Raw genomic sequence first — 23,558 nt, 5'->3', positions numbered from 1 at the left:
AAGGCCTACACAACCAGTAATAATTCAACACATATTACTTGCAAAATCAAAGCACTTTTGTTAGAGTGATTAATTTAGAAGGAGAGGCGTGACTTTATATGAGAACGCATTGACCCAAGATCAAAGTAAAGTGGAGATAGGAAATGAACCAGAAACTAAGCAGCGATCCTAATTATTAGAATCCAAAAGCAAAAAGGAAGGTTTGGGCAATCCTTTCAACACATACAACTTGGCTTCCGATCCTCTGCTTCTTCTCTTTCTCTCTCAAGCCTTTCATCACTTCTAATTCCTTTCATTCACTTTTTTCCAGTCTGCGTCTTCCACTGCTCGCAGCCGCTCGTCGGGACACTGTCATAATTCACCGTCGATCAGCCTCTCTCTCTCTCTCAAACCTCCGTCCAACGGTACTCCTTCACCCCTTGGTCAGTTTGAATTTTTATTTCCAAATCTTATCGGCGGTTTTGAGTTTTCTCCGATCCATGCTTGCCTTAAACTTCTCCGCATGCTTCCACTGGCTTTTAGATTCTGGGGGTTGAAATTAACAAATTTGCATTGAAAAGTTATTTCAATTACCTGGGTTTTGCTTTCTGACTTTAATTTGTGATATGGGTTTTGGGTTATAGCTTGCAGCTAGAGCTCAGATGTGTGTGTGTGTGTCTGTGTGTGTTTGGTTTCAGGCGCTTCACTCATCATCTGTGTCAGTCAGTCTTCTTCTCTTTATTTTCTATGTTATGTTTGATTTAAAAGACAGTACTAATGGTATGAATAATATTGCAATCATATAATGGCAAAATATGCTGGGAGTGAGCTTGATAAATAACAAGCACCCTCACTTTTTTCCCCATTCCTGCTTCCTTCTTAGAAAGTTTATGCATGTATGTCTGATCTCCTTTTCACGCAAAGAAAAAGTTTACATGGTTTAAAGTTTTTCTTAATTATCAATCCAGTTTCTTAAACTTTGATCTGGAATGACTTAGTTCGTATAGTTGTTAATCCGGAAACAATTTGGTTCTTAAGATTTTTTAATTTAATACAACTTCATAACTATATAATTTCTTATATTATATTCAATAAATTATAAGGATTGAGATGTCGGAGCTATCCATAATTGAGGAAAAATCTTAAGGGTTAAGAGTTATATTATATCTGAAGCCTATATAAATCTTTCTTAAAATCTAAAGCCACAAAATACGTACTTTCTAAGATATTATTCCCATCTACGAATATTATTAATTAACGATTGAGTAGTATATTTTAAACCAATTTTTAGCATAAACAATGCCTAAAAATCATTTAGATTGAAAACTTTTTTTAATGTATAATATTTATTTAAATATTACCATCCTTAATTGTTTGGAATTCTTTAAATTGACATGAGAAAGGATCATTGAAAACAGGATTACAGTGAGCAAATTAATAGTTATATTTTTTAAAAATTGTATAGATTAGTAAAAGTTAAGTATTTCAAAAACTATAAAAAATTTGACTAAAGTATAAGTTTCAAAAACAATAAAAATTTCCGCCCTAATTAATTAAAAATTGAATTAAAATGGTTTCTACTTTGGTGAGGGCTTTTTAAGCATTGAGAAAGTTTTGAATTTTCATAATTGTGGGATAACTACCGGCATAATTCTCTTTTCGTCACCGTTACTTCAACTGGCAATGCGCGTCAAAAATATTCATATCTTGCATACATAGGAATCGAACATTTATCAAAATTTTAAATATTTATTACTCCTCTGATCCTAAATATAAAACTATTTTTGTAGAGTAATTTACATTATAAAAGGAGTCTTATATTTAGGACCTGAGGAATAACTTAATATAATGTTATTAATTCTATATGTCATAAATTAATTACATATTTTAATTTTTAATTAAAATTCATTATATTTCTATCATAAGCAGAAGTGTATTTTGATTATTTAATTTATATAAGGCTTTAGTTTAATCCCTTAATTTTATGAATCTTTTTTATGTTTCCAAACTCTAATACTATTAGTTGCAAATGATGCACGTCGAAAGTCTTCATGTACTGAGATCCAATCACCCATGCATTTGTTAATTTTATATGAACACAAGCATATTTTTCTTTATTATTTTTATACGATTATAATCTCATTCTGCATGAGATTACCAACGACTCATTTAGTCCTACAACTCATAAAGATGGGTTTTGATCCGCTTGTCTTCTTTCAGGTAGTTTTGGCTTAAATGGCAGAGATTGTCGTATCTGTCATTGCCAAACTCGCTGAATATTCAGTAGCCCCTTTGCTGCGTCAAGGACAATATTTGTTTTGTGCAGGCAGCATTACAAAAACTCTTGAAACTGAAAAGCAGAACCTTGCATCAGCACAAGATGGAGTTCAAGCACGTGTTCGAGAAGCACTTAACAGAACTGAAAAAATTGCTGATACTGTTGACAAGTGGTTAGCTGAAGTGAGGAGTCATATGGATGAGGTGCAGAACTTGGAGCAGCAAATGAAGGACAGCAATAGTTGCTTTCAAGGAAGGTGTCCTACTTGGAGGAGATATCGATTCTGTAGACAAATGACAAAGATGATCGCGGCAACAAAGAATCTCAAGCAAAGGAGTGAATTTAATCCCTTTTCTACCCCTGTCCCAATCCCAGACGTAGAGTACTTTTCTTCTGGAAATTTTGTGTATTTCCAGTCTACAAAGCGGGCTTCAGATCAATTGTTGGCTGCTCTCCAAGATGATGGTGTTTGCATGATCGGACTGTATGGAATGGGGGGCTGTGGCAAAACAACATTGGTAAAAGAAGTAGGCAAAGAAGCCAAGAAATCAAACCTTTTTGAGCTAGTCATATTTACAACTGTGTCCCAAACTCTGGATATTAGAAAGATTCAAGATGAAATTGCAGATATGGCCGGTTTGAAATTCGAAGAACAAAGTAATGAAGGAAGAGCTAGACGTTTATCGATGAGATTGAGCAATGGAAAAAGAATTCTTGTAATATTGGATGATGTGTGGGCTAAGTTTGATTTGGAGCAAGTCGGTATTCCTCTTGAAAATTATCATGGTTGCAAGATCCTTCTTACCACTCGGAGACAAGGAGTATGTAATACGATGGGTTGTGAAAGAGAGATTCATTTGCATCTTTTATCTGATGACGAATCTTGGACATTATTCCAAAAACACGCTCTTACTATTGATGAATCATTGAGTAGTGTGGCACAAGGAATTGTAAGGGAATGCAAAGGACTTCCTATTGCAATTCAGGCCGTAGGAGCCTCTTTGAAAGGAAAATCTATAGAAGAGTGGGAGGAGGCATTAAGAAGATTAAGGGATTCAAAACCAATCAATGTGGAACATGGTGTCCTAGATGCTTTTTCTTGTCTTCGATTGAGTTATGATTATTTGAGTAGCGAAGAAGCCAAGTCACTGTTTTTGAAATGCTGCATATATCCTGAAGATGCAGATATCTCCACTGAAGATTTGTTCAGAATCATGATAGGTTTGGGCATGTGTGAAGAATTAAAGTCTCTTAAAGAAGCAAGAAATAAAGTGGCTGTATGTATAAATAGTCTTGTAGATTCTTGTCTGCTAATGCGTTCTGAGAAAAATAAAGGCCAATTAAGAATGCATGATACAGTTCGTGACGTAGCATTGTGGATATCACATCAAGAGAATCAAAAAATTATAGTGAATCTAGAGAAGGACATGAAGGTGGCAACAGATGGGTCTATAAAAGATTGTTACGCATTCGCTTCTTGGTGCAATGAAGTATCTCAATTTTCTCCACGATTAGATGCTCCAAAATTGGAGATTTTGTTGCTAAATAATATTGGCAAATGTGAATTATCAGAAGCAAATTTCAAAGGTATTGGGGCACTCAAGGTTATGCAAATTAACTCTACACTTAGTGTCAGTGATGCACTCCACTTGTTACAATTGCCACGCTCTATGAATTTGCTAACTAATCTGCGAACTCTGCGCTTGCAATACTGTCAATTAGGTGATGATTTGTCATGGATGTTAGGCCTCAAAAGACTCGAAGTTCTTGACTTGAAACAAAGTCAATTTAAGGACCTGCCAAAAGGATTGGAAGAGTTAAGTAAATTGAAGCTGTTAGATTTAACTTTTAGTGGGGAGCAAAGTTTTAAGATAATAAAAAGATGCACACCGCTACAAGAGTTATATGTTCGGAAAATCGACACAACTTTAAGACCTGGTAAATGTTTATTGAAAGATGCTGGTTTTCCTAGATTGAAGAGATATAAACTTAAAATTATTAACAAGTATAGTGGTGGTACATTCAGGAGGGATCGTCAAGATTTGATGCATTTTCACTCCAAGGCTTTATCCTTGGAAGAGTTGAAAATCTCTGCATTAAGTCCATTTATTAAAGATCTTTTGCAACAAGCAGAATTTGTTTGTTTGTATAGATGTGATGTAGGTTGTAAAAATATTGTACCAGACTTTGTTCAAGTTGCAGGAGGGATGAATGAGTTGACCACATCATGGCTCCAGTTTTGTTCAGATTTGGAATGCCTTGTAGATGCAACTTCTCATGAAATAGAAACTTGGCTCTTCCCAAAGGTAATCAACTTAAGGTTGGAGTCTTTAGCGAACTTGAAAGTCATTTGGTGTGGTCCCCCTCTGCCTCGCTTCTTTGAGAAATTACAAGAGCTACATATATCCCATTGCCCTAAGTTGACATCGCTATTTCCAAAGTGTGTTGTGAGAGCTATACTATTGTTACAAAAGCTAAATATAGAGGGTTGCAGTGAACTGAAGAATATAATAGAGGAGGATGGCGATGGTGCTAACAATGAAATAATTTCAGCCTCAAACAATAGTGCATCTTTGGTGTTCTCAAAATTGAAAAGTTTGACCATCGTTGATTGTGATAGGCTGGAATATGTATTCTCGAACTCTTGTGTACAAGGCCTTGAGCAGTTGGAGAGGGTGCGCATTTCTAGGGTTTCTCAACTAAAATATGCTTTTGGTCAACATGAAGTTGAGCATCAAGAGGTTCAGATCAAGCTTCCTGCTTTGAAATCAGTCGAACTCAATGGCTTGAAAAATTTGCTTGGCATTTTACCAAAAAGCATTCGTTCAAGTTGCCCATGTTTGAGAGAATTGCAATGCGTGGAATGTCCAAAATTCAAAGATTCATGTGTTAATATCACCGTTGGTTCAACCATAAATATGGTATGTATTTTCATGTGCCCTTTGTTAAATTCTTTGTTCGAATTTTCATTGCTATTTTTTTAATTATATTTATGAAAATGATGCAAGAACCAATGTGAATATGTTATTTTGATTTGTGAAATGCTTTGCCACAGGACAATCAATTAAATAGGGGGGTTTTAGCTCCACTATCATTTCTCAATTTAGAGAAACTTAAGGTTGAGGGTTGTAGTACGGAAGACATTCTATTTGAATCTGAAGGGGATGTGTTTACTAAAAGGACTTCACAAAGCAAGTTAACGTCTTCCTTAAGTGCTCTGGAATTGAAGAATCTGCCCGATCTAAAATTTGTTTGGAGTGGTCCCATGGAAAAATTGAGCCTCCAAAATCTTAGAAAATTCACAATGAGCGGGTGCAACAATTTGAAAACTATTTTCTCCCCTGTAATTCTTAAGCACATGCCACCATTGGAATATCTTGAAATATCAGATTGTGATGAATTAGAGGAAATAGTATCCAGTGCAGAGGTAGGAGAGCAACATCAAAGCCCATTGAATTCTCCTCATTCACCACAAATATGTTTTCAAAATCTGAAAAAGCTTCGAGTTCAAAGATGCAACAAGTTAAAATGCCTATTTTCAATGGCCATAGATTGGAGTGACTTTTCGGAGAATGTATTACCTAACTTAAGGAGTTTGATTCTAGGAGAAGTGCCCAGTCTCAAGGATTTCTGTCAACGTTTATCCTTTTCCAACGATTGTCTTCGCCAGGTACCCACATCTTTGCTAATTGTTTCCCTTTCTTTAAATGAATTTTTTCTCTCTTTATTGCAGCTCAATTTATTGGTCCTTGGAATCCTTAAGTATCTAATCGCAGATAAGTTTTTTCCTTCTTTTTCTTTCTTGAATCTTAAAATATTGTTGTATCCCATAATGATGCAATATTTGTTTTCACTTCATTTTAGATTAACAAAATTAGAGATTCAAGATCCTAATAACCAATATACACAATATGTACCCGCTTTAATGATTTCTAAATATTTTTATGGCATAAATACATATAATACTATTTGATTTTTTCTTATTGCTGTCTCTCCCTCTTTTTGGTAAGGATTTTATAGGAAATTGTGCAGAAAAATAATAGTAGAATTATCGAGTTTTAATTCTAAATTAAAATTTATAAAAAAAATTATATATTAAAGTTCTAATTTTATTTAAAAGCAGGAATTTGAACATATAATTTTTTCCAAAAGATGAATTTTGTCAAGGGATTTAACATTTTACATTTCTTGAATGTAGACACTTCCGTCCAATACTTTATAGATATATATACCGTACGATTATTCAAATTTTTTTTAAAAAAATTTTGGTTTCTTTTTCTTTAGCAAACCATGCGAACTTATAACAGCTGATTGATCAATTTTTTCATTTCAAATGAAAATTCTATGTGAATTAAAATGAGCAGTTTTAAATATCTTTAGTTTTGTTAAAAGGAAAAAAATGACATTCAAGTAGTTTTTTTTTTATATTTTTGTTACCCTAATTTTTATATATGTGTGCGCACGCGCATAGGCTAGACAGCTGGAATTTTTTTTTTAGTCGTATTTCTTATTATTTTATTGAATATGAAGAAAAGGGGACGCTGGTACATTTTTTAATTTTAGTAACACTTGACTATGCAACAGTTCTGAAATTGTTGCGTAATCTAACATATGAACAGGCAATGGTAATATTTAACAACAGATCTAAAAGCATTCCCTAAAATAGAATAGGCGATAAATTTCAACTATTGAATTGAAATCGTCAAATAGGCAACCTAAAAACTGTTGCCTATAAAACTATTTTTATTGCAACATTTAAAAGCTACTCCATATTTTTATAGGTAATTAAAAGATAAATGTGTCTTTAAATATTTCTTCCCAACATTCGAGAAATGTTGCCTGCTATTTTCCAATGCATAAAAAGAACCATTCATTTTTTTTAAAAAAATTTTATTTGTTTATTAGTAAATTTATTAATTTATTAATTAGATGGATTCAAAAATTATTTTGATAATATTTTGTTGTAAACCACATGACATTGGCGCTGAAGGATGCAAAAGAAAAGAGATGTTGCCTAAAGTTATAGGCAATATAGTTTCGTAGCTAAGCATTAATTTTGAGTTATTGTTATAAAGCAAAAATGTTGTAGTGATGATTGGGATTTGGAAAAGGAAGCGGCTTCTTGTCTTGTGTTATTATGTTGATGTGTGTTTGTTTGGTTTGTGTATATGCAGCTGTTGTGTTCAAAACTGGAAGTATTAGAATTAGGAGGTCTCCCTGAGCTGTGGCTGATATGGGGAGCTCCTTCACATGTTTCGAACCTTGTCCATCTTCGAGAATTGGGCTTGTATAATTGTAAGAAATTGAAATCTGTATTTGGTGAGGGCAGCCACGAAAGAAGCCTCCCAATGGTAGAGAGGCTCAAGATACAGAACTGTGAGGAGTTGGAGGTGATTCTAACACAACAAGATCACCAATCATTCCAAATTAGCCTTCCTAAGTTATACATATTGGAAGTGGAGCATTGTAACAAGCTCAAGTCTCTTTTCTCAACCTCCTCTGTCGCTATACTGCCTCCACAATTATGGTTTATAAAGATATCAGAATGTGCAGAGTTAGAGCAGCTCTTTGAACGTAGGAGTGAAGCCAACAGCAGTAGTGACAATGTCAACAAAATTGCGCTTCCAAAATTACAAAGGATAATGCTAAGGAAATTGCCAAGTCTTGTTGATATCTGCAAAGGATTTAAGTTATCCGCAGAGAATGTCATAGAAATTAAAATGAATAATTGCCCAAAATTTTCTTCAATTATGGGAGCAACTGGGAGCATGTCGATTGTACCGTTTACACAGGTAAGTTGTATTCGAGTGTTGGTTTTGTTTGTTTCGCATGGAGGACGACAATAAAATAAAAAAAGTTCGTGCTGCTTAAACACTCAGAGCCTTGAATTGCATTTACTCGGTATTATGTATACACTAAATTATTATTGGCCGAATTGTTAAATGTCTTTATTTGGCTTTCTTTCTTTGTTAGTTCATTAATGTGGTTCATTTGTGTCTTGCATAGAAAGCAGAGCCTCACGCCAACAACGGCAACCAACCGCTTCATCAACTTCCATATTTCTATCCACAATACTTGTGGTTAAAGGAATTAGAGTTCCAAAATCTAAGCGATCTGAGTTTTATATGCACGGCTTTCACTTCCTCTCAGATTTTGAGCTTCCAATATCTTCGTTTTTTAGGAGTGCATGGATGTGGAAAACTCAAATGTATATTCTCCATGTCTGTTTGGGGAAGCCTTCCACAATTGGAAGCACTAGAAATTACAGAATGTGAGGAAGTAGAGGAAATCATGCAAGAGTCGTTGGAAGAAGCTCAGAATGCTGTATCCAACTCGAATTATATGCAGTTGCCTTTTCCAAAATTGGAGAGGATAACAGTGAAACGTTGCAACAAGTTGAAATGCCTTCTCAGGTACGTTGACGTTGGAATGCTTCCGCCACTGAAACGCATTGAGGTATCAGAGGCTACACAAATGGAGGAGCTCTGTTCGCATAAAAGTGATGAAGCCACTGCCAGTACGCAAGAACTTGTGCTTCCACATCTATACTCATTGAAACTTTCAAAACTGCTAGCCCTTACTCACTTCTGCAAAGGATTCCAGCTAAATGCTCCACAACTCAAACCCCAAGGAGTCCAGATAGATGAATGCCCAAAATTGGACTTCTCCTCCCAGCAAGCTGCTTCCATCCAAACCACAGGTATTTCACTATTTATCTTGCTCCCACAATTTCTTTATTTACACATAATAATACGTTAAAAATATATACCACTGGAACAAATATTACAAAATTTACTCTATTGATTAACCATTTTTTTAAATAAAACAGAGTTTCTTCCCAGCGAAGTCTCTGTTATACATCCGAAATTTGTACTTAAAATGTTAATCTATGATTCTAGTATTCTTTCCAAAAGGAAAGAGGAAAAATCTTTGTTCCTAGCTACCTCTTTATATTACTTGTCAGTTCTTGAGCTTATGATCAAATCATAAAGATCTAAACTTCCGTAGACTTACTTGTTCGTTCTAAATAATTAGTTGATATCCTAGGATTTCTGTATCCAGCAAACTTATAACTCCAAAATTTAATTATTATTATTCACTTTAAGAAAACAGAAAGATATCAACTTTATTTCATAGCACGCAGATATTGATTAATTAAAATTTTATCTTATTAATGATTTTGAACAAATATTTATTTTATTCACTCAAAAAACTTTTTTTTTTTTTAATGCGGTATATTATGTTGCCCTCCAAAATTATGTATACTTCAGATATGAATCAGAATTGTGAATTTGGAAAGGTTCTGAGCATGCTGTAATCTTAAATTCCTGACATAATTGTGCTGATCTGCTTTATTTGTTATACTAAAGATGTTTAAAGCTTTGGATGGGAAAAGATGTAAGTTGAAGTGTGAATTTGTGTTCATATACAGATGATGAGTCATCTGATGAAGAGCCATGAAGGAAAAGAGCAGATGGAAGAAGCGGAAAAGCATTATTGTGCGTTTGCAGATGCATGTTATTAGTTAGAGATTTGCGTTTGAACTGGAATAAAACCTTGTGATTTCAAATTCAGAAGTATTATGAGACCTTTAAAGTGCATTTCAAATTCAGTTTAGAGTGGATGGTATTGATTGTGTAGGGATATTGCATGGGGAGGGGGATGCATGATGCCCTAAACCTTATTATGGGTGATTATATATATATATGGTGAATCCTTAGACTCTTTTACAAGTGTTTATGAACCTCAATCTTGCGACCCTCTTGTGATGGAAGGAAATCGAATGACTATGAGCTGTTGCTAGCAAAGTTCGATCGGCTTGTTTGCTAAGTCATTCCAATCTCTTCATGGCTCCAATCCAACAATAATAGACTCTCACAGACATCATCAAGAAAATAGCCCTGGTAGTATTGTCTTCTTAATGCATCAATAACGTTTGAATCTTTTGTGTTTGGTTGGAGGAGAGGGTAGGGGAGGAGAGGGAAAATAAACCATTTTCCTCGTTTGATTAAAAATTTTGGAAAGCAGGGGAGGGAAGCCAAAATGTCTCCTCCCCTCCTCCCATTTTAGCTCCTCCCAAATTAGGAGTTTTCAGAAGGGAACTAAATTTTTAGGCCATTTTTTTTAATATTCCACTACTATTCATAAAATATATTATTATAATATTTATTTCAAATAAAAATTATATTATTCTAAGTAAAACATAAAAAATATAAATTATTATAATTAAAAAATATATTATAACAAATATTAATTAAAAATAAAAAAGTATAATATTATAAAATGAATTGTTTTTTTTATAAATATATTATTTATTACATATATTTTAAAGCTGAAAAAAAGGATAGCCTAAAGAGAATAAAATTTCATTTTTTTTAGAGCATATAAAATTTGTTAATTTGATTATTTCAAATATATTATTATATTAATTAGAATAAAAAATTACTATACCAATTTTTTAATGCACATATTAACATGATAAGATTGTATTTTTATTAAATTATATAATTTAAATTAAGATGTAAACTGGTTTATATAATATATCAATAAAAAATATAAATTAATGTGTAAGGGTAAAATGATAAATTAATTATTACTATCCCTCCAGCCCCTTCTTGAACCAAACAATGGATCATTAAATGTCCTTCCTTCCTCTTCCTTTTAATCAAACCAAATAAGGTGAGGATAAAATCTCCCCTTCCTCTCCCTACCCCACCCTCCCCTCCCTCCTCTACCCTCCCCTCAAACCAAACAGGCCCTTGATCAATGAATCAAGAGATCTCTTGCTTTGTCAATGATGGTTCTTTTACACTAACAGGAGATCATGAGTAACAGTGCACAACTTCGGATCAAACACACACACCCATCCATCAGATGTTGAGCCAGAGACAACAAATAAATGTGATACTTACGATAGCAGCACGAAAACTCAGTGGAACACAATTAAGGTGGTTGCACTTAACTAGAGAGAGACAGGAACATGGGATCACCTCATTTTCTGGTGGGAGAATTGAATAAGGAAGCCTTTAAAATTTATGAGTCTCTGTGTGTGTGTGTGTGTGGGAATTCTCTTTCACGGACGGTTGCAACCACATGCATCGCTCCCTCATTAATTCGATCTCCCACATCTTTTTTGTTCTTTATATCACAAACATGAATTTTTCTATTTCGCATCAGTTTTAATTAGTAATGTTTTTTTTTCGCCCACTAAACATCTCATAATCAGAATGCATTAAATCTCTTCACTTGTGTAGGTGCGTGTTTCAATTTCTCTGTCTTACTTAAGAAAACAATTAATAGTGTACATGTGTACTTTAATTTCTAATAAGTTTGAACCCAGAAAATATATGAGAGGGTGGCATGTGCCTGTGTCATGAAACCAGAAGAATATAGAACATTATTAAAGAGGCAATGACTACTCATGAAGCAGCATTTTGGACTTACATAAAGCAAAGGAAGAAGATTTATTCTAATTCTATTTATAAGTTACATCATTAAATTCATGTTCAATTTTAAGCTTTATTTATTATTGTCTTAACTTTATATTTTTGATTAAAGTAGTAAATGTTAAGTAAGAAAAATAAGTTGAAAATTTATTACATTTTAAGATAAGACTAATAAGGTTTAAAGTTTTTATTGATTCTGCTGAAACATATTGCTAGAATGCCTTATAAATAAGACTAGAAAAGTATATATTATTAATTGGGGAACCTAGAAAATTATGGAAATTAAAGCCTTTGGAATTAATAGGTGAAGAAGTGGATAGATGCATTAATATCAAGAGTAGTATTTCTTGTTGAGGCAGCTTTTATTGCACATCGATTATATCTACATGTTTGTTCAAGAATGGTCCTCGTATATATGCATCTACTTGTGTTCTGAAAGTCACCCTTACTACTCAAAACACACATTCTGATCCACAACTCTTTTCCTTATTGTTACATCTTTTTCCTGAAATCATCTCTCTCATTCTCATGTACTTCTCCAGCTCGTCTCTTCCCATCTTCCGCCTTATGCAAGTACAGTGTTTTTTTTTCCTATTTTTATTTAAATTTTGGTATTTTGACACCTTTTTTTTTTCTTTGATGAAATTGAAATTTAATCTATGGCAAATTTGTGTGAAGACTAGATATGGCATAAATGTGATTTATTGAAAATTTTGTTATATACAAAACTTTGCAGCAAGTTTAATAGGTATAAGCACTTACGGCAGAATGAAATGGTATAATTACGTTTAATCAATCAACATGAGTATAAAATTTAAAATTTAAGTGGAGCAACAATTTCATTGAAACCCAAATTTACAGCAAGATATATTATTGCTGATAAATCATTAATAATATGATACAAAATCTGCAATAATGTGTGAAAGGGTGTGGCCTACCTACCCAATGGATGCTGGGGTTGAAAGGTTATTTTTGGAGCTGAACAAGTACAGTCCATCATAAATAATAAATAATAAGACAATGAGAGAAAAGCATTAAAAAAAAAAAGATTAAAAGCATGACAAATTCTTTTGTCCTCATGATACATAGCAATATAGGATATCCATATCAATATTTATATAATTGTGTTGCATATGACTATTTATAAAGGATAACCACAATTCCTTGTACTTTAATTTGTGACGTTTAAGGCTGATACATTGGGAACATTAAGCTTTTGTCCCTTACTAATCCATAATCCTTCATTATTGTTTGACTCAAGCAGGGGTACGTGTTCTACCAAATAAAGTTCAATGCAAACAAGCGCATATTTCTCACTAATTTTGGAACAAAACTTAAAATAGAGACAGTTTTCTAGCTGTCTACCAATGGAAGAAAAAGATAGTTTTCTCAATTTCAAACAATTAGTATTAAGTTAAATTAAGAAAAACGAATTATCAATCTTTTTTCCCTTATAATTTTCATTCAGCTGTGTATATATATATTTTAATATTATCATTCGACTAATTCGGTTCGGAGTTCTCACTCAGTTATATTTAATGAAATTAAATAGACTAAAGTTTCCTAACTTGCAATTAATCAAGATTTAGCTATCTGAGTTCTAATGAAATCAAAATGATAGGAATTGAGTTATGCTAAATCAAAATTTAACGATTAAATTACAATGGAGTTAAAATTATAGACATAAAAATACTAAATATTCTGAAAATAGAAGTTAAGATAAATACCAGTCCAGGTTAGGATCACCGGCAGGGTATTGCGTTCACATGACATCTAAGATACGAGTTCCACATTACTTGGGGAGAAAAACTGATCCCAAGTTTATCTCAAGTCAATTGATATAATCATCATCATCCTAATGAATACTCCTCCGATCCTTAATATAGACCTAATTGTATAATTGATTTTGGTATTAAATATAAAACTTATTTTTCATATTTATTATTTTTTTCCTAAATTATCTCTATAGATACTCCCTCCACCATAATCAAATAGAAAAAGAAAGAAGAATATTAAGAAAGATTATTATAATATTTTAGAAAAAAATATTATATTTTTTATAATTAATTAACTTATCTAACTTTCTTAACCTAATCAAATTAGTTAAATAAATCTTATATTGAGAATCTGAAGAGTAATAACTAATTAATAATGTGGAACCATGTCACTGTGGTGGTGGTCGTAGTAATGAACATAAAAAATCGCAGGGTGGTTTTGTGAGGAGCAATTATGAATTTCAACAACTTCTCCGCCCAAAGATCAATAGATCAAAGTTGCATTAACTATGGTTCCCCCACAAATATGTCATTTATGATCTCACCTTCTCCCATCCCATCCCTCTCTTTACCGCTCTCGCTTTCTCTGATCTCTTTCCATCCCAGAAATCACAGTCACTTACAGCTCCAACAATGCAAGGCCACCAAAACAAAGCGATCTCATCATCATCCCCCTCATGCATACACTTTACTTTGTGCATCTTTCTCCCACTCCTAGTGACCGGAATCAGCGGTTCAAAGGTTCCGGCGGTCATCGTGTTCGGCGACTCGTCGGTGGATGCCGGGAACAACAACTTCATTCCCACGGTGGCCCGGAGCAATTGCGAGCCATATGGGAGGGACTTTCAGGGTGGGAAGCCTGCTGGGAGGTTCAGCAATGGCAGGATACCCACAGATTCCATCTCTGAGGCTGTCGAACTGAAGCCATATATTCCGGCGTACTTGGATCCAAAGTATAACATTTCCGATTTCGCCAGCGGCATCACCTTCGCTTCTGCGGCTACGGGTTAAGACAACGCCACTTCCGATGTTCTGGTAATTGATTATTGTCTTCTCTTCAACATTACGTTGTTTCCTGGTTCTGCCTTTTGAGTTTGGTCAGATTTTTTGTGTCAGCTTCAGCCAAATTCCTTCAAGAATTATGAAGCTGACAAAGCGCAGGTTTTTAGAAGGAACGAGAGGCATGAATTTATGGGAGAACACATTGACGCGAAAAGTAAAAACGAAAATTCAATAAAAATCATCAATCAAAGTTACAAAGAAAGTTAGTGGATGTAACGAAGTTAAAGACGCTTATTTTCTGTGGTTATGGCTTGGAATGATCTCCCTGAGTTATAAGATCTCCATGCATCAAGAGCTGCACCGTTAGAGCAAATTTTTAGAGGTGAGGCGACAATTGAATGGCAAAACAGTTCAGATAGGAGGATCATAACCAAGTTGATAAAACTAACTCTAAAAGAAGCACCAAATCTCAAGGATTTCTGCCAAGGTTTATCCTTTTCTAGTGAGTGTCTGGGGCCTGCAGGTATATCATTTTTCTTTTCAAAAAAATATTTCTCTTTATTTATTTATTTTTTTTGGTTGCAGCTGAACATTTAGTTTTCAGAACCATTGAACTACAAGGAAGAGTATGGTATATTGTTGTTGTTTTTTCTTTAATTCATTATATTTCATGGGAATCTAGCTAAATTAAAAATTGCATTTTTATTAAATAAGTGTATGCATTCTTAATCTTAGATCTTACCCTTTTTCCCATCCTAAATCAAGATGGGAAATTCTTGAATTTTGTAGAGACGAAATCCTAAAACCTTCATTTGTTATTCTATTCATCTGTCAATGAAAAATAAATTGCACTTCCAAAATTGAGATGGTGCACAACTGGAGAATCTATTTTCACATCAAGGTGAAGGAGGCCCTGTTGGTACTCCAGAAACATTGTACTTGTAGATCTGGAGACCATAGAACTGTTCATCTTAGGAAGTTGCATATCATCGTTGTTAATTTTCTGCTTTTTGGTTGCCGCTCAATTTTTATTAACATTCTTTTATTTCTCTTTTTTATGCAGCTCTTGGCCTAAAAACTAGAATATCTGAGGTTGGTTACAAAGCCTCCCCTGAGATCTGGTTAAAATCGACAAGTCCCTAACGTTCTCTATCCTCAAAAATTGGAACTGATCGGAAACGTGACAAATTGAAATATGTATGTTTACTACTAATGTCAGCCTTGAGAGAAGTCTTGGGATGCCCAACTTTGAGGTCGCAGTGGAAAAATATTGATATGATATGGAATTATGTGTGTGTGTGTGTGTATGGCACACCTGTTGAAGATGCCCAACTTTCCTAATCTTACCCACCAAGACATGAAATCTTATATTTAGAGGGTTTGGTTTTTGGGTAGGCGCAAAGCAAAGTCACTTTTCTTCAACATTCATAGTGGCACTAAAAGGATCCAAGTTCTTTTTGACCTTTTGCACTGACTTGGTTTGTAAGAATTTATTTCTATGTTTAATTATATAAACATAGTAAAAGTTATTATTTGCTTATAGTCTTGTAATCTGGTTACAGGAACACTATCTATAAGACTATCTATAAGGGGGAGATTGCGAGTTCAGTTCTCACCTCATACTATTACTATACGTTCCTCACATTTTTTATTCATTTGTTGGAGGAGCTTTAGAATGTTTAAATTATATTGCTTATGTTCGACAATAATTTTCCTTCATAATTATCCAGCACCAACATACACTTTTTCTTTTATAAAACTGAGGAGATTTTGAACACAGCTACAATTAGAATGTTTCCACAACTATTGCAAACTCTCCGTGAGTTTACCTTTTTCATCATTTTCAACTTTTTACAGAGATATTCTTCCTAGCTATCTTTGTTGTTTCCACTATTGATTTAATTTCATGTTTTTTAATCATCTGATTCACCCCTCTAGGATTCATACTTGATTTTGGCAGTGTTGAGACATTTTTTGAGAACAATGGCTGTGCGTGTGTCACTTTTGTCAACCTCCTCTGTCACTGTACTACTTGATTTTGGCAGTGTTGAGACATTTTTTGAGAACAATGGCTGTGTGTGTGTGTCACTTTTGTCAACATCCTCTGTCACTGTACTACTTCCACATTTATACGGAATAGACATATCAAAATGTGCAGAGGTGGAAGAGCTCTTCAGACATAAGCCGACAACAGTGGTGACAATGTCAACAAAATTGTGCTTCCAAATTTGAGAGAGATATGGCTAATGGAATTGCCAAGTCTTGTTGATATCTGCAAAGGATTTAAGTTATCCACAGGAACAATTCAAAGGATCCTAACAGAATGTTGCCCAAAATTTTCTGCAATTATGGGAGCAGCTGCGATGTTGTACATTGGTATAGTGAGACAAGTAAGTTGTATTTTTAATTTTGGTTACACTTAATAATTAGAGCCTTGAATCACCTTTGCACTGTATTCTGCACTAAAACAATAATTTCTGGCCGATATACGATATTAGCCATGCTTGATTGTCAAACGTCTTTAGGGTTTGTTTCTTTCTATGTTCATTAAAGTTCTCCTTTTGCATTTTGCATAGGAATCAAGGCCTCATGCTAGCAAAGGCAACCAACTGCTTCATCAACTTTCATATTTCTATCCAAAACTCTTGAGTTTATGGGTATTTTGACTTCTTTTTTTTTTTTTGACTTTGATGAAATTTAATCTACAGTAAATTTAATGCGTAGAGAAGAGATGGCATTTGATTTATTGAAAATTTATAGGAACAAGCATTGACAGAATGAAATGGTATGCTATTGAAAAACCATGTTTTGATTACCACCACAAAACAGAGTGTCTTTTAATTAAATTCCAGCATTCTCATGTTTTCAACTCTTGGATGAATCTTGCATCATTATTTAATCTCCGATTTGTTACCACCTGATTCCTCTTTTGCTTCAGTCTCATGCAAAATCTAGTCTTACACAGACTAAGCCTTTGCTTCATTTCTCTGTTGTGAATCATCCTTCCCACTTCACTTTCCTCTGCATCTCCTACTTCAAGTTACGGACCTATTTATAATTAGATTTATAAATATAAATAGTCTCTAAGAGGACCATCCTGTTTTGATTAAATTTCATCTATGTATTTATTGTAGGCCTATATACAATTCATTGTCTCTGCAAGCACGCATGCGTATATTTCAATGTATTTTGTATGTTAGTTTTTCGTTAGTTTCTTACCCAAACAAATGTTGTAGTAGTATTCTTGACTGCAACCTACGAAACATCGGGTATTTTCTTTTGTCCGAATCATGAAACGAAAAAAGGTCTTTTGATTTCTAGCGATGTAGTTGCAGAAACGTGTTCAAGAAGCGCTGAGTACGTAGAACTGAAAGGATTGATGATGCAGGAGACAAGCGGCGTAATAATTCCTGCTTCAGACAATTCTTATTTGGTGTTCTGACAATTAAGAATTTTTAGCAAGTTGGAATGTGTATTCTCAAACTCATCTGTTCAAGGTCTTGTTCAGCCAGAGGAGGCAACATTTATGGGATTCTTCAATAAGATATGCTTTTGATCAGCATCAAGAAGGACATCAAGAGATCCAAATCAAGCTTCCTGTTCTAAAATCACTTAGACTATGATAAATGCTGATTTTAATATATTGTTTGATATCTTTTTAGAGATATTTATCAATTAAAGTGGGATAAATTGCATTGATTGTAGATATTTTGAATCAAATATTGATTGCATGAAATTAGAGATTTAATAGAAGATCTTATCATATTTTTATCTCTTTTTAAATAATTGATTTTGGATTTTATGATAGCATCTCATTTTATCTTTTGCAGGCCTTAAAAATAAGGAAATAAAGATCATAGAAAGCTGAAAGGAAGGAAATAAAAAATGCAAAAAGAAGGAAATTGGAGACACAGCTTGGATGGCATCAGATTATGATATTATCTATATTTTTATGGATTCAAAAAGAGGACACAGAAATTATCCACATGTCTATCTTTGAGATTTGATTTGGATATATATTATATCTCCTCCTTCACGCAGGTATCACAGCCGCCCCCCCTATTCCATTCCTATATATACCACCGTACACACACTCATATGACACGCCTCACACCACCAGCTCCTCTCCGCATATACCCCGTCCCCACCTTCAATTCCAATATCTTCCCTTCGGCCAAATACATCACCCTCATACCCTTCGCACAGCCACACGCAAGACCGAGGCCGCCAACATCAATTCGCGTGGAGACGCCATACATACACACCGCCGATCTCATCTCCAATTTCCATCTCCTTCTTTTCGGCCATACCAGTGCTTCCTTTTATCTCTTTGCCATCAATCCTCACATTCATTCCTCCCCCATAGCCTTCATGGATTCTCATTGCTTCAAATATAGTGTGGATTCTTCTAGAGCTATGAGAGGCTAATTCCCTTGTGCTTCTTGAAGATGGAGGAGTAGCTTGAGTTTGGAGCTTCAACTATGGGAGTATTTAGTTTTCCAATTAATTTTCTCTTGGACTTCATTAGATTTTTCCTGTGTTAGGAATATTTCATTTGATTTGGAGATTGAGATTATGCGTTATAATTTTTGTTAATTGGATTTTTGCAGTTTAATTTGAGTTGTATTACTTGGGATTTGAATTCATATATATTTCCTTTGCATTTATTAAAATTATCTTATCTGGCGCGTTGTTAGATTTTATGATTGAGATGTATTGCAATTGAGTGTCTCCGTGAGCATTCTTTGATAGGGAAACAAGTTTTATTAACTCAATTTAAATTGCACATCAAGTGGTTTTTAAAAGTAACTTAATAACTTGATTACTATCTAGCATTTAGGGTAGTTAAGTGTTGAGTTTACTTGACTCAAACCGTGTTTGGGGTTGTTTTTCTTAACTTGGTGAATTATTTTACTCCCATATCTTTTATTAAGCAAAGATAGCTACATTCTCTTTTCAAGAAGCATTCTCATTACTGATTTTCTAAAATTTAAATTTACATTTTTCATTCTCTCTTTATTTAAAAAAAATACCAAAAAAATTGTTTAGATTTAATTCTTATTTTCATAATTAGTTTTATTAATTGAAAAATCATTTTCCAAACCTCTCCTTTTAATTCTGTCACTTAGTTAACTTAGGAATTAATAAAAGGCTCCTCAAGAGACACAATCCGAGTTGTGCTTTACTGCATAATTTGGTTTTATTTTTGATTTAACCTAAAGCGACTAAAAAGGTTCAAATCAGACTACTCAAGAGGTAGAAGAAATAATTTCTGACACATTCATAAATGCTCAATGCCCGCAAATTATTGAGTACCAAGTTTTGACTATAAATTAAAAATTACTTAAAATGAGTAGTATGGGGTATGAAGTCTTCTAAAAAGAGGATAAAAGAAGACCAAAAGAAAATCTCGAGAAAGTTTTTAAGCAATTTTTTTTTGTTAATAATCTACCTAAAGATTTAGTTGTTAATAGAATATAATAAATCGTGTGATCTATGTAGGCAATATCATCTAGTAGAATAAGGCTTTGTTATTGTTGTTATATTTAAAGGAGTTGTTAGACTTGTGATTTTAATTTGTTAGAGGAAAGTATGAAAGAAAAAAATTATATTGTTAATGTCAAACTTTCCGATAAACACAAATAAGTGTGTGATTTTTTTAATCTTATGGCTTACCTTTTTTGGTATCGCAAGTCAAGATGGAATGGAGAAAAATAACGAGAGGAAAATCTTGAATTTTATGCAGAAGAAATCTTAAAACCTTCATCTGTTATTCTGTGGATCAATTTCTTGTCTTGCAGCTCTTGTTAGGAAAGCAAGGTTAAGAAGGATAACAAAGCTACAGTATATGATATTTGTTAAGCAAGTGTGAGGAGTCGGAGGAAATTATGAGAGGGAATAGGGAATTTCAAACATGCATGCTTCTGTGATCTGCTTGAAATGGACAAGTATCTTAGATTTTGAACCTTCTCTATCTTCAAACATTGGAACTGATCGGAAACATAATAAATTGAAATTTGAATTTTCTAAGGTCAGCCTTGAAAGAAGCCCGGTGAGGCCGGACGAAATTATGACAGGGGACAACGAATTTCAGATTTGCTTTGAACTGGGAGCATATCAATTGATCTAAAATTATTATTTTTCTCCATCTCTAACTAGTTTCGTACATAGGTGACAAAAGCAAAACAAATAAAAAACATTGAGCTAGAACACCTTGAGCAGAGCCTTTAGGTGCTTTTTGCCCAAACAAATTATGGCTGAAATCATTTTTAGTGGCGTTTGTTAAGTTTCTTTGGCCTTCTTCTGTTATTATTTCATTAATTAATAATAATAATGTTCTTCAATTGTCTTTCACTCAGCAGACAGAGCCTCATGCGCCAACAATGGCAGCCAATTACTTGATCCCGTTCTCTGTTCTTTAAGCTGAACATGTACTTGTGGGTGTAACGAAAAAAGGAAAAAAAAAATCAAATACGAAAATAATTTTAAAAAAATAAAAACACCAACTTTTAACATGTAGATATGTCGTATGGTAGTTTACACATGCTCTGTGATTCAAAAGGAAAAGCTTCCTCAGAATTATATTCACCAACAAAATTTGAACGTTTGTATATAGAGTGGGACGTTAATGATGTTTGTAAGTGGAGAAATTTTGATATAATATAGATATATATAAATCTATAGTAATATTAAATAAAAATCAATTAGAAGCCTAAGCTGATACACAAGCTCGATCGGCTCCTCTCACATATTACTGTTCTATGAACAGTAGCGGCTTATGCGTGAACAGTAACGGCTCAATTTTTTGGCTCCACCCTTTTATTGTGACGTGTAACTTTTTTGCAGCAGACCCCACCTTTTCATGGGATAGCTTATAAGTCAGTCAGCATATATATAAGTGGTGCGCGGATGGATTTGAGCCATTACATTTGCCTTTTAAAATATCAGAACGAGAGATCTTCTCTGGAGGTAGTTAGTATCCTATCTTCCTTATTTGTGTCCTTTGTATTATCATTGTGTGTAGGTCCTCATGACTTAGTGTGTGTATTTATGTACTTCAAGTTTCTCAGTTTGTTCATGCGGTTTAGACACTCTGGTTTTCTTTCTGAACCAATGAAAAGGAGTTTTCTTTTTGCTTGTAGTTTCCTCTGCTTTCTTCCTCTGCTCCTTACGATAGCTGAAGAATATGAGAGGCTTGAACATGTGACTCCTCCTGTTGAGATTTGGAGAGTGATCGTTAGAGTAGACAAGGTTTTCATGAGGACAGACTTTGATGTTTATAACCGTGACTGCTTTCTTTGGATATGATCGTTTTTGATGAAGATCTAAGTTTGTTTAGTTTTGTGCCTCCTGTCCCCTCACATAAGTTTTTTAATTTCATGTTACGAGATGCTAATGCATTTAGGGAACGAGGATGTTGTTGCAACTTGATGGCGATGATGTTTGATCGTTTCTGCAATGTGCCTAAGGAGGGGAAAGTTTATTTCATACAGAACTTCATGGTTAGGAGGTGAGGGGGCACACCATGCTTATCACATTGTTCTGATGGCTAATACTCAAGTGGAGCAGTGTTTATAGTGGCTTCCCCAACATAGTTTCAAGTTTGTTTCTATTCAATTTATCGCGAAGGAATGGTCTCCTGCATATAAAGTCAGAGGTGGATTTATTTCTTATTATTAATTTATTTTTTAGTAATAGTTCATTAAATATGTACTTTATGCTAAAAGTTTTTCGTTCTATGGCATGTGTATGTCCTTTTTAGACATATGTGGCTTATTGGTGAGCCTGGAGGAGGAGTTGCAGATAACTAGGTATAAGGGGGCACACACTTATATCTTGCAATTTGTTGTGCAGGATGTACAGTTGAGTGTAGTTATTTATATTATGATGGACTTCATTAATTATATCATCCAGTTGCATAGTGATTAACGTTTATTATTGAATTTATAGGAAGAAAAGGATTAAGTGTGAGATATTTGGTGATCCTGCCAGAGAAGATTGTGTTGTTCAGTTTGCTTATGTCAAGAGGGTTCAAGGTACATCCATTAGTATAACTAGATTGTGTTTCCCGTGCGTTGCACGGGATGCATGCAATTTGCGAACTCCAACCAATTCAATTGTATTCCACAATAGAATACTACAATAAATAAAACCTCCTAATCTAATATTTTTTATGTGTTCTCTGCATGATTAGTAGAGAAATTATCAAAATCCATCTTCTATAAGAGCAGATGATGGACAACAACGATGGAAAGAAGAGGGTTTAGAAACGCCTAAATATACAAGAAACACCTTTTGAAATCATAGCGGAACAAACCCATGAAAAACATAGCATAGTTTTCTGGGCAATCTGAATATATCAGCAACATAAATCTCCGAAAAAATGGAATGTGGATAAGTGGACAAACATAATTACAAAGGTATTAAATGAGAACAGTTACACATACTTGTAACTCCAAACTTAGCAGCTGCCTTTTTAGTGTTAACCCAAGAAGACATCTCTTTCGTGAAATACTATAAACTTAGTAATACGGCAGTCCATGTACACAAGAGTTTTGATTTTCAAATATTTGTCAAGAAGCCTATTCACAACACAAAGGGAAGAGTCCAACTATCCACATCACAGTATGAAACAGTTTACACGGCACTCCATGGACCTGGCAATTGCATTCAGAACTAAAGCAGGTTGTCCAGGCAGGATCATTGTAGACATATTTTCCTCTAAAATATTCAGGAATTGTCATTCATTTATAATGTTTTTTTTTATATCCAGAATGAGGGAATTAAAATCATTCCTTCATAATGCAAGTACCTTCATAAAGCAAGTGTTATGATATGAACCTTTGGCATAATTTTTTTCCCAAATGATTTTCTTATAATATGAACTATTATTCTCTTCATTAAAATTTTTTTGACATAATTTCCTCCACATAATACATGCACGCATGTGGACAAGTACATATTATGTGAAAATTTTTAGTTGACCGCCTTTTTTTTAACGCCTACTCACACTTTCCCATCCTTTCTCATATATAGCAGCATAGCACAGCAAAATTCTAAGCCCAGGGTTTATGGATC

At 33.9% G+C, this 23,558-nt stretch overlaps 3 protein-coding genes across 3 annotated transcripts; all 3 read left to right on the top strand.

Annotated features, from left to right (window-relative positions):
* Positions 1-2,214: 2,214 nt before the first annotated feature.
* On the top strand, positions 2,215-4,759 carry LOC114717089 (putative disease resistance protein At5g05400). Its single transcript, XM_028902169.1, has 2 exons — positions 2,215-4,563; positions 4,742-4,759. Exons 1-2 carry the CDS (start codon positions 2,215-2,217, stop codon positions 4,757-4,759), a joined length of 2,367 nt encoding a protein of 788 aa, XP_028758002.1.
* Positions 4,760-5,798: 1,039 nt separating this feature from the next.
* Positions 5,799-9,048, top strand: LOC114717088 (putative disease resistance protein At4g19050). The gene is made up of 3 exons (XM_028902168.1): positions 5,799-5,927; positions 7,432-8,049; positions 8,264-9,048. Exons 1-3 carry the CDS (start codon positions 5,799-5,801, stop codon positions 9,014-9,016), a joined length of 1,500 nt encoding a protein of 499 aa, XP_028758001.1. The 3' UTR covers positions 9,017-9,048.
* A 3,169-nt stretch (positions 9,049-12,217) lies between these two features.
* Positions 12,218-14,489, top strand: LOC114717087 (GDSL esterase/lipase At2g04570-like). Its single transcript, XM_028902167.1, has 2 exons — positions 12,218-12,276; positions 14,085-14,489. The coding sequence occupies exons 1-2, from the start codon at positions 12,232-12,234 to the stop codon at positions 14,487-14,489; spliced, it is 450 nt and encodes a 149-aa protein (XP_028758000.1). The 5' UTR covers positions 12,218-12,231.
* The last annotated feature ends 9,069 nt before the right edge of the window (positions 14,490-23,558 follow it).

This window comes from Neltuma alba, unplaced genomic scaffold (genome assembly GCF_004799145.2).
Source record: "Neltuma alba isolate B1F8T4 unplaced genomic scaffold, ASM479914v2 tig00011707_pilon, whole genome shotgun sequence".
NCBI classification, from domain to species: Eukaryota; Viridiplantae; Streptophyta; class Magnoliopsida; order Fabales; family Fabaceae; genus Neltuma; species Neltuma alba.
The sequence above is the reverse complement of the archived record's forward strand: the minus strand, read 5'-3'. Positions and strand labels throughout refer to the sequence as shown.

Excerpts from the sequence above, each read along its gene's own strand:
- LOC114717089 (XM_028902169.1), top strand. The coding sequence starts at position 2,215 with ATGGCAGAGATTGTCGTATCTGTCATTGCCAAACTCGCTGAATATTCA.
- LOC114717088 (XM_028902168.1), top strand. The coding sequence starts at position 5,799 with ATGGCCATAGATTGGAGTGACTTTTCGGAGAATGTATTACCTAACTTA. Across the intron at positions 5,928-7,431 it reads CCAACGATTGTCTTCGCCAG|CTGTTGTGTTCAAAACTGGA; the intron begins GTACCCACATCT and ends GTGTATATGCAG. Across the intron at positions 8,050-8,263 it reads CGATTGTACCGTTTACACAG|AAAGCAGAGCCTCACGCCAA; the intron begins GTAAGTTGTATT and ends TGTCTTGCATAG.
- LOC114717087 (XM_028902167.1), top strand. The coding sequence starts at position 12,232 with ATGTACTTCTCCAGCTCGTCTCTTCCCATCTTCCGCCTTATGCAA. Across the intron at positions 12,277-14,084 it reads CCATCTTCCGCCTTATGCAA|AAATCACAGTCACTTACAGC; the intron begins GTACAGTGTTTT and ends TTTCCATCCCAG.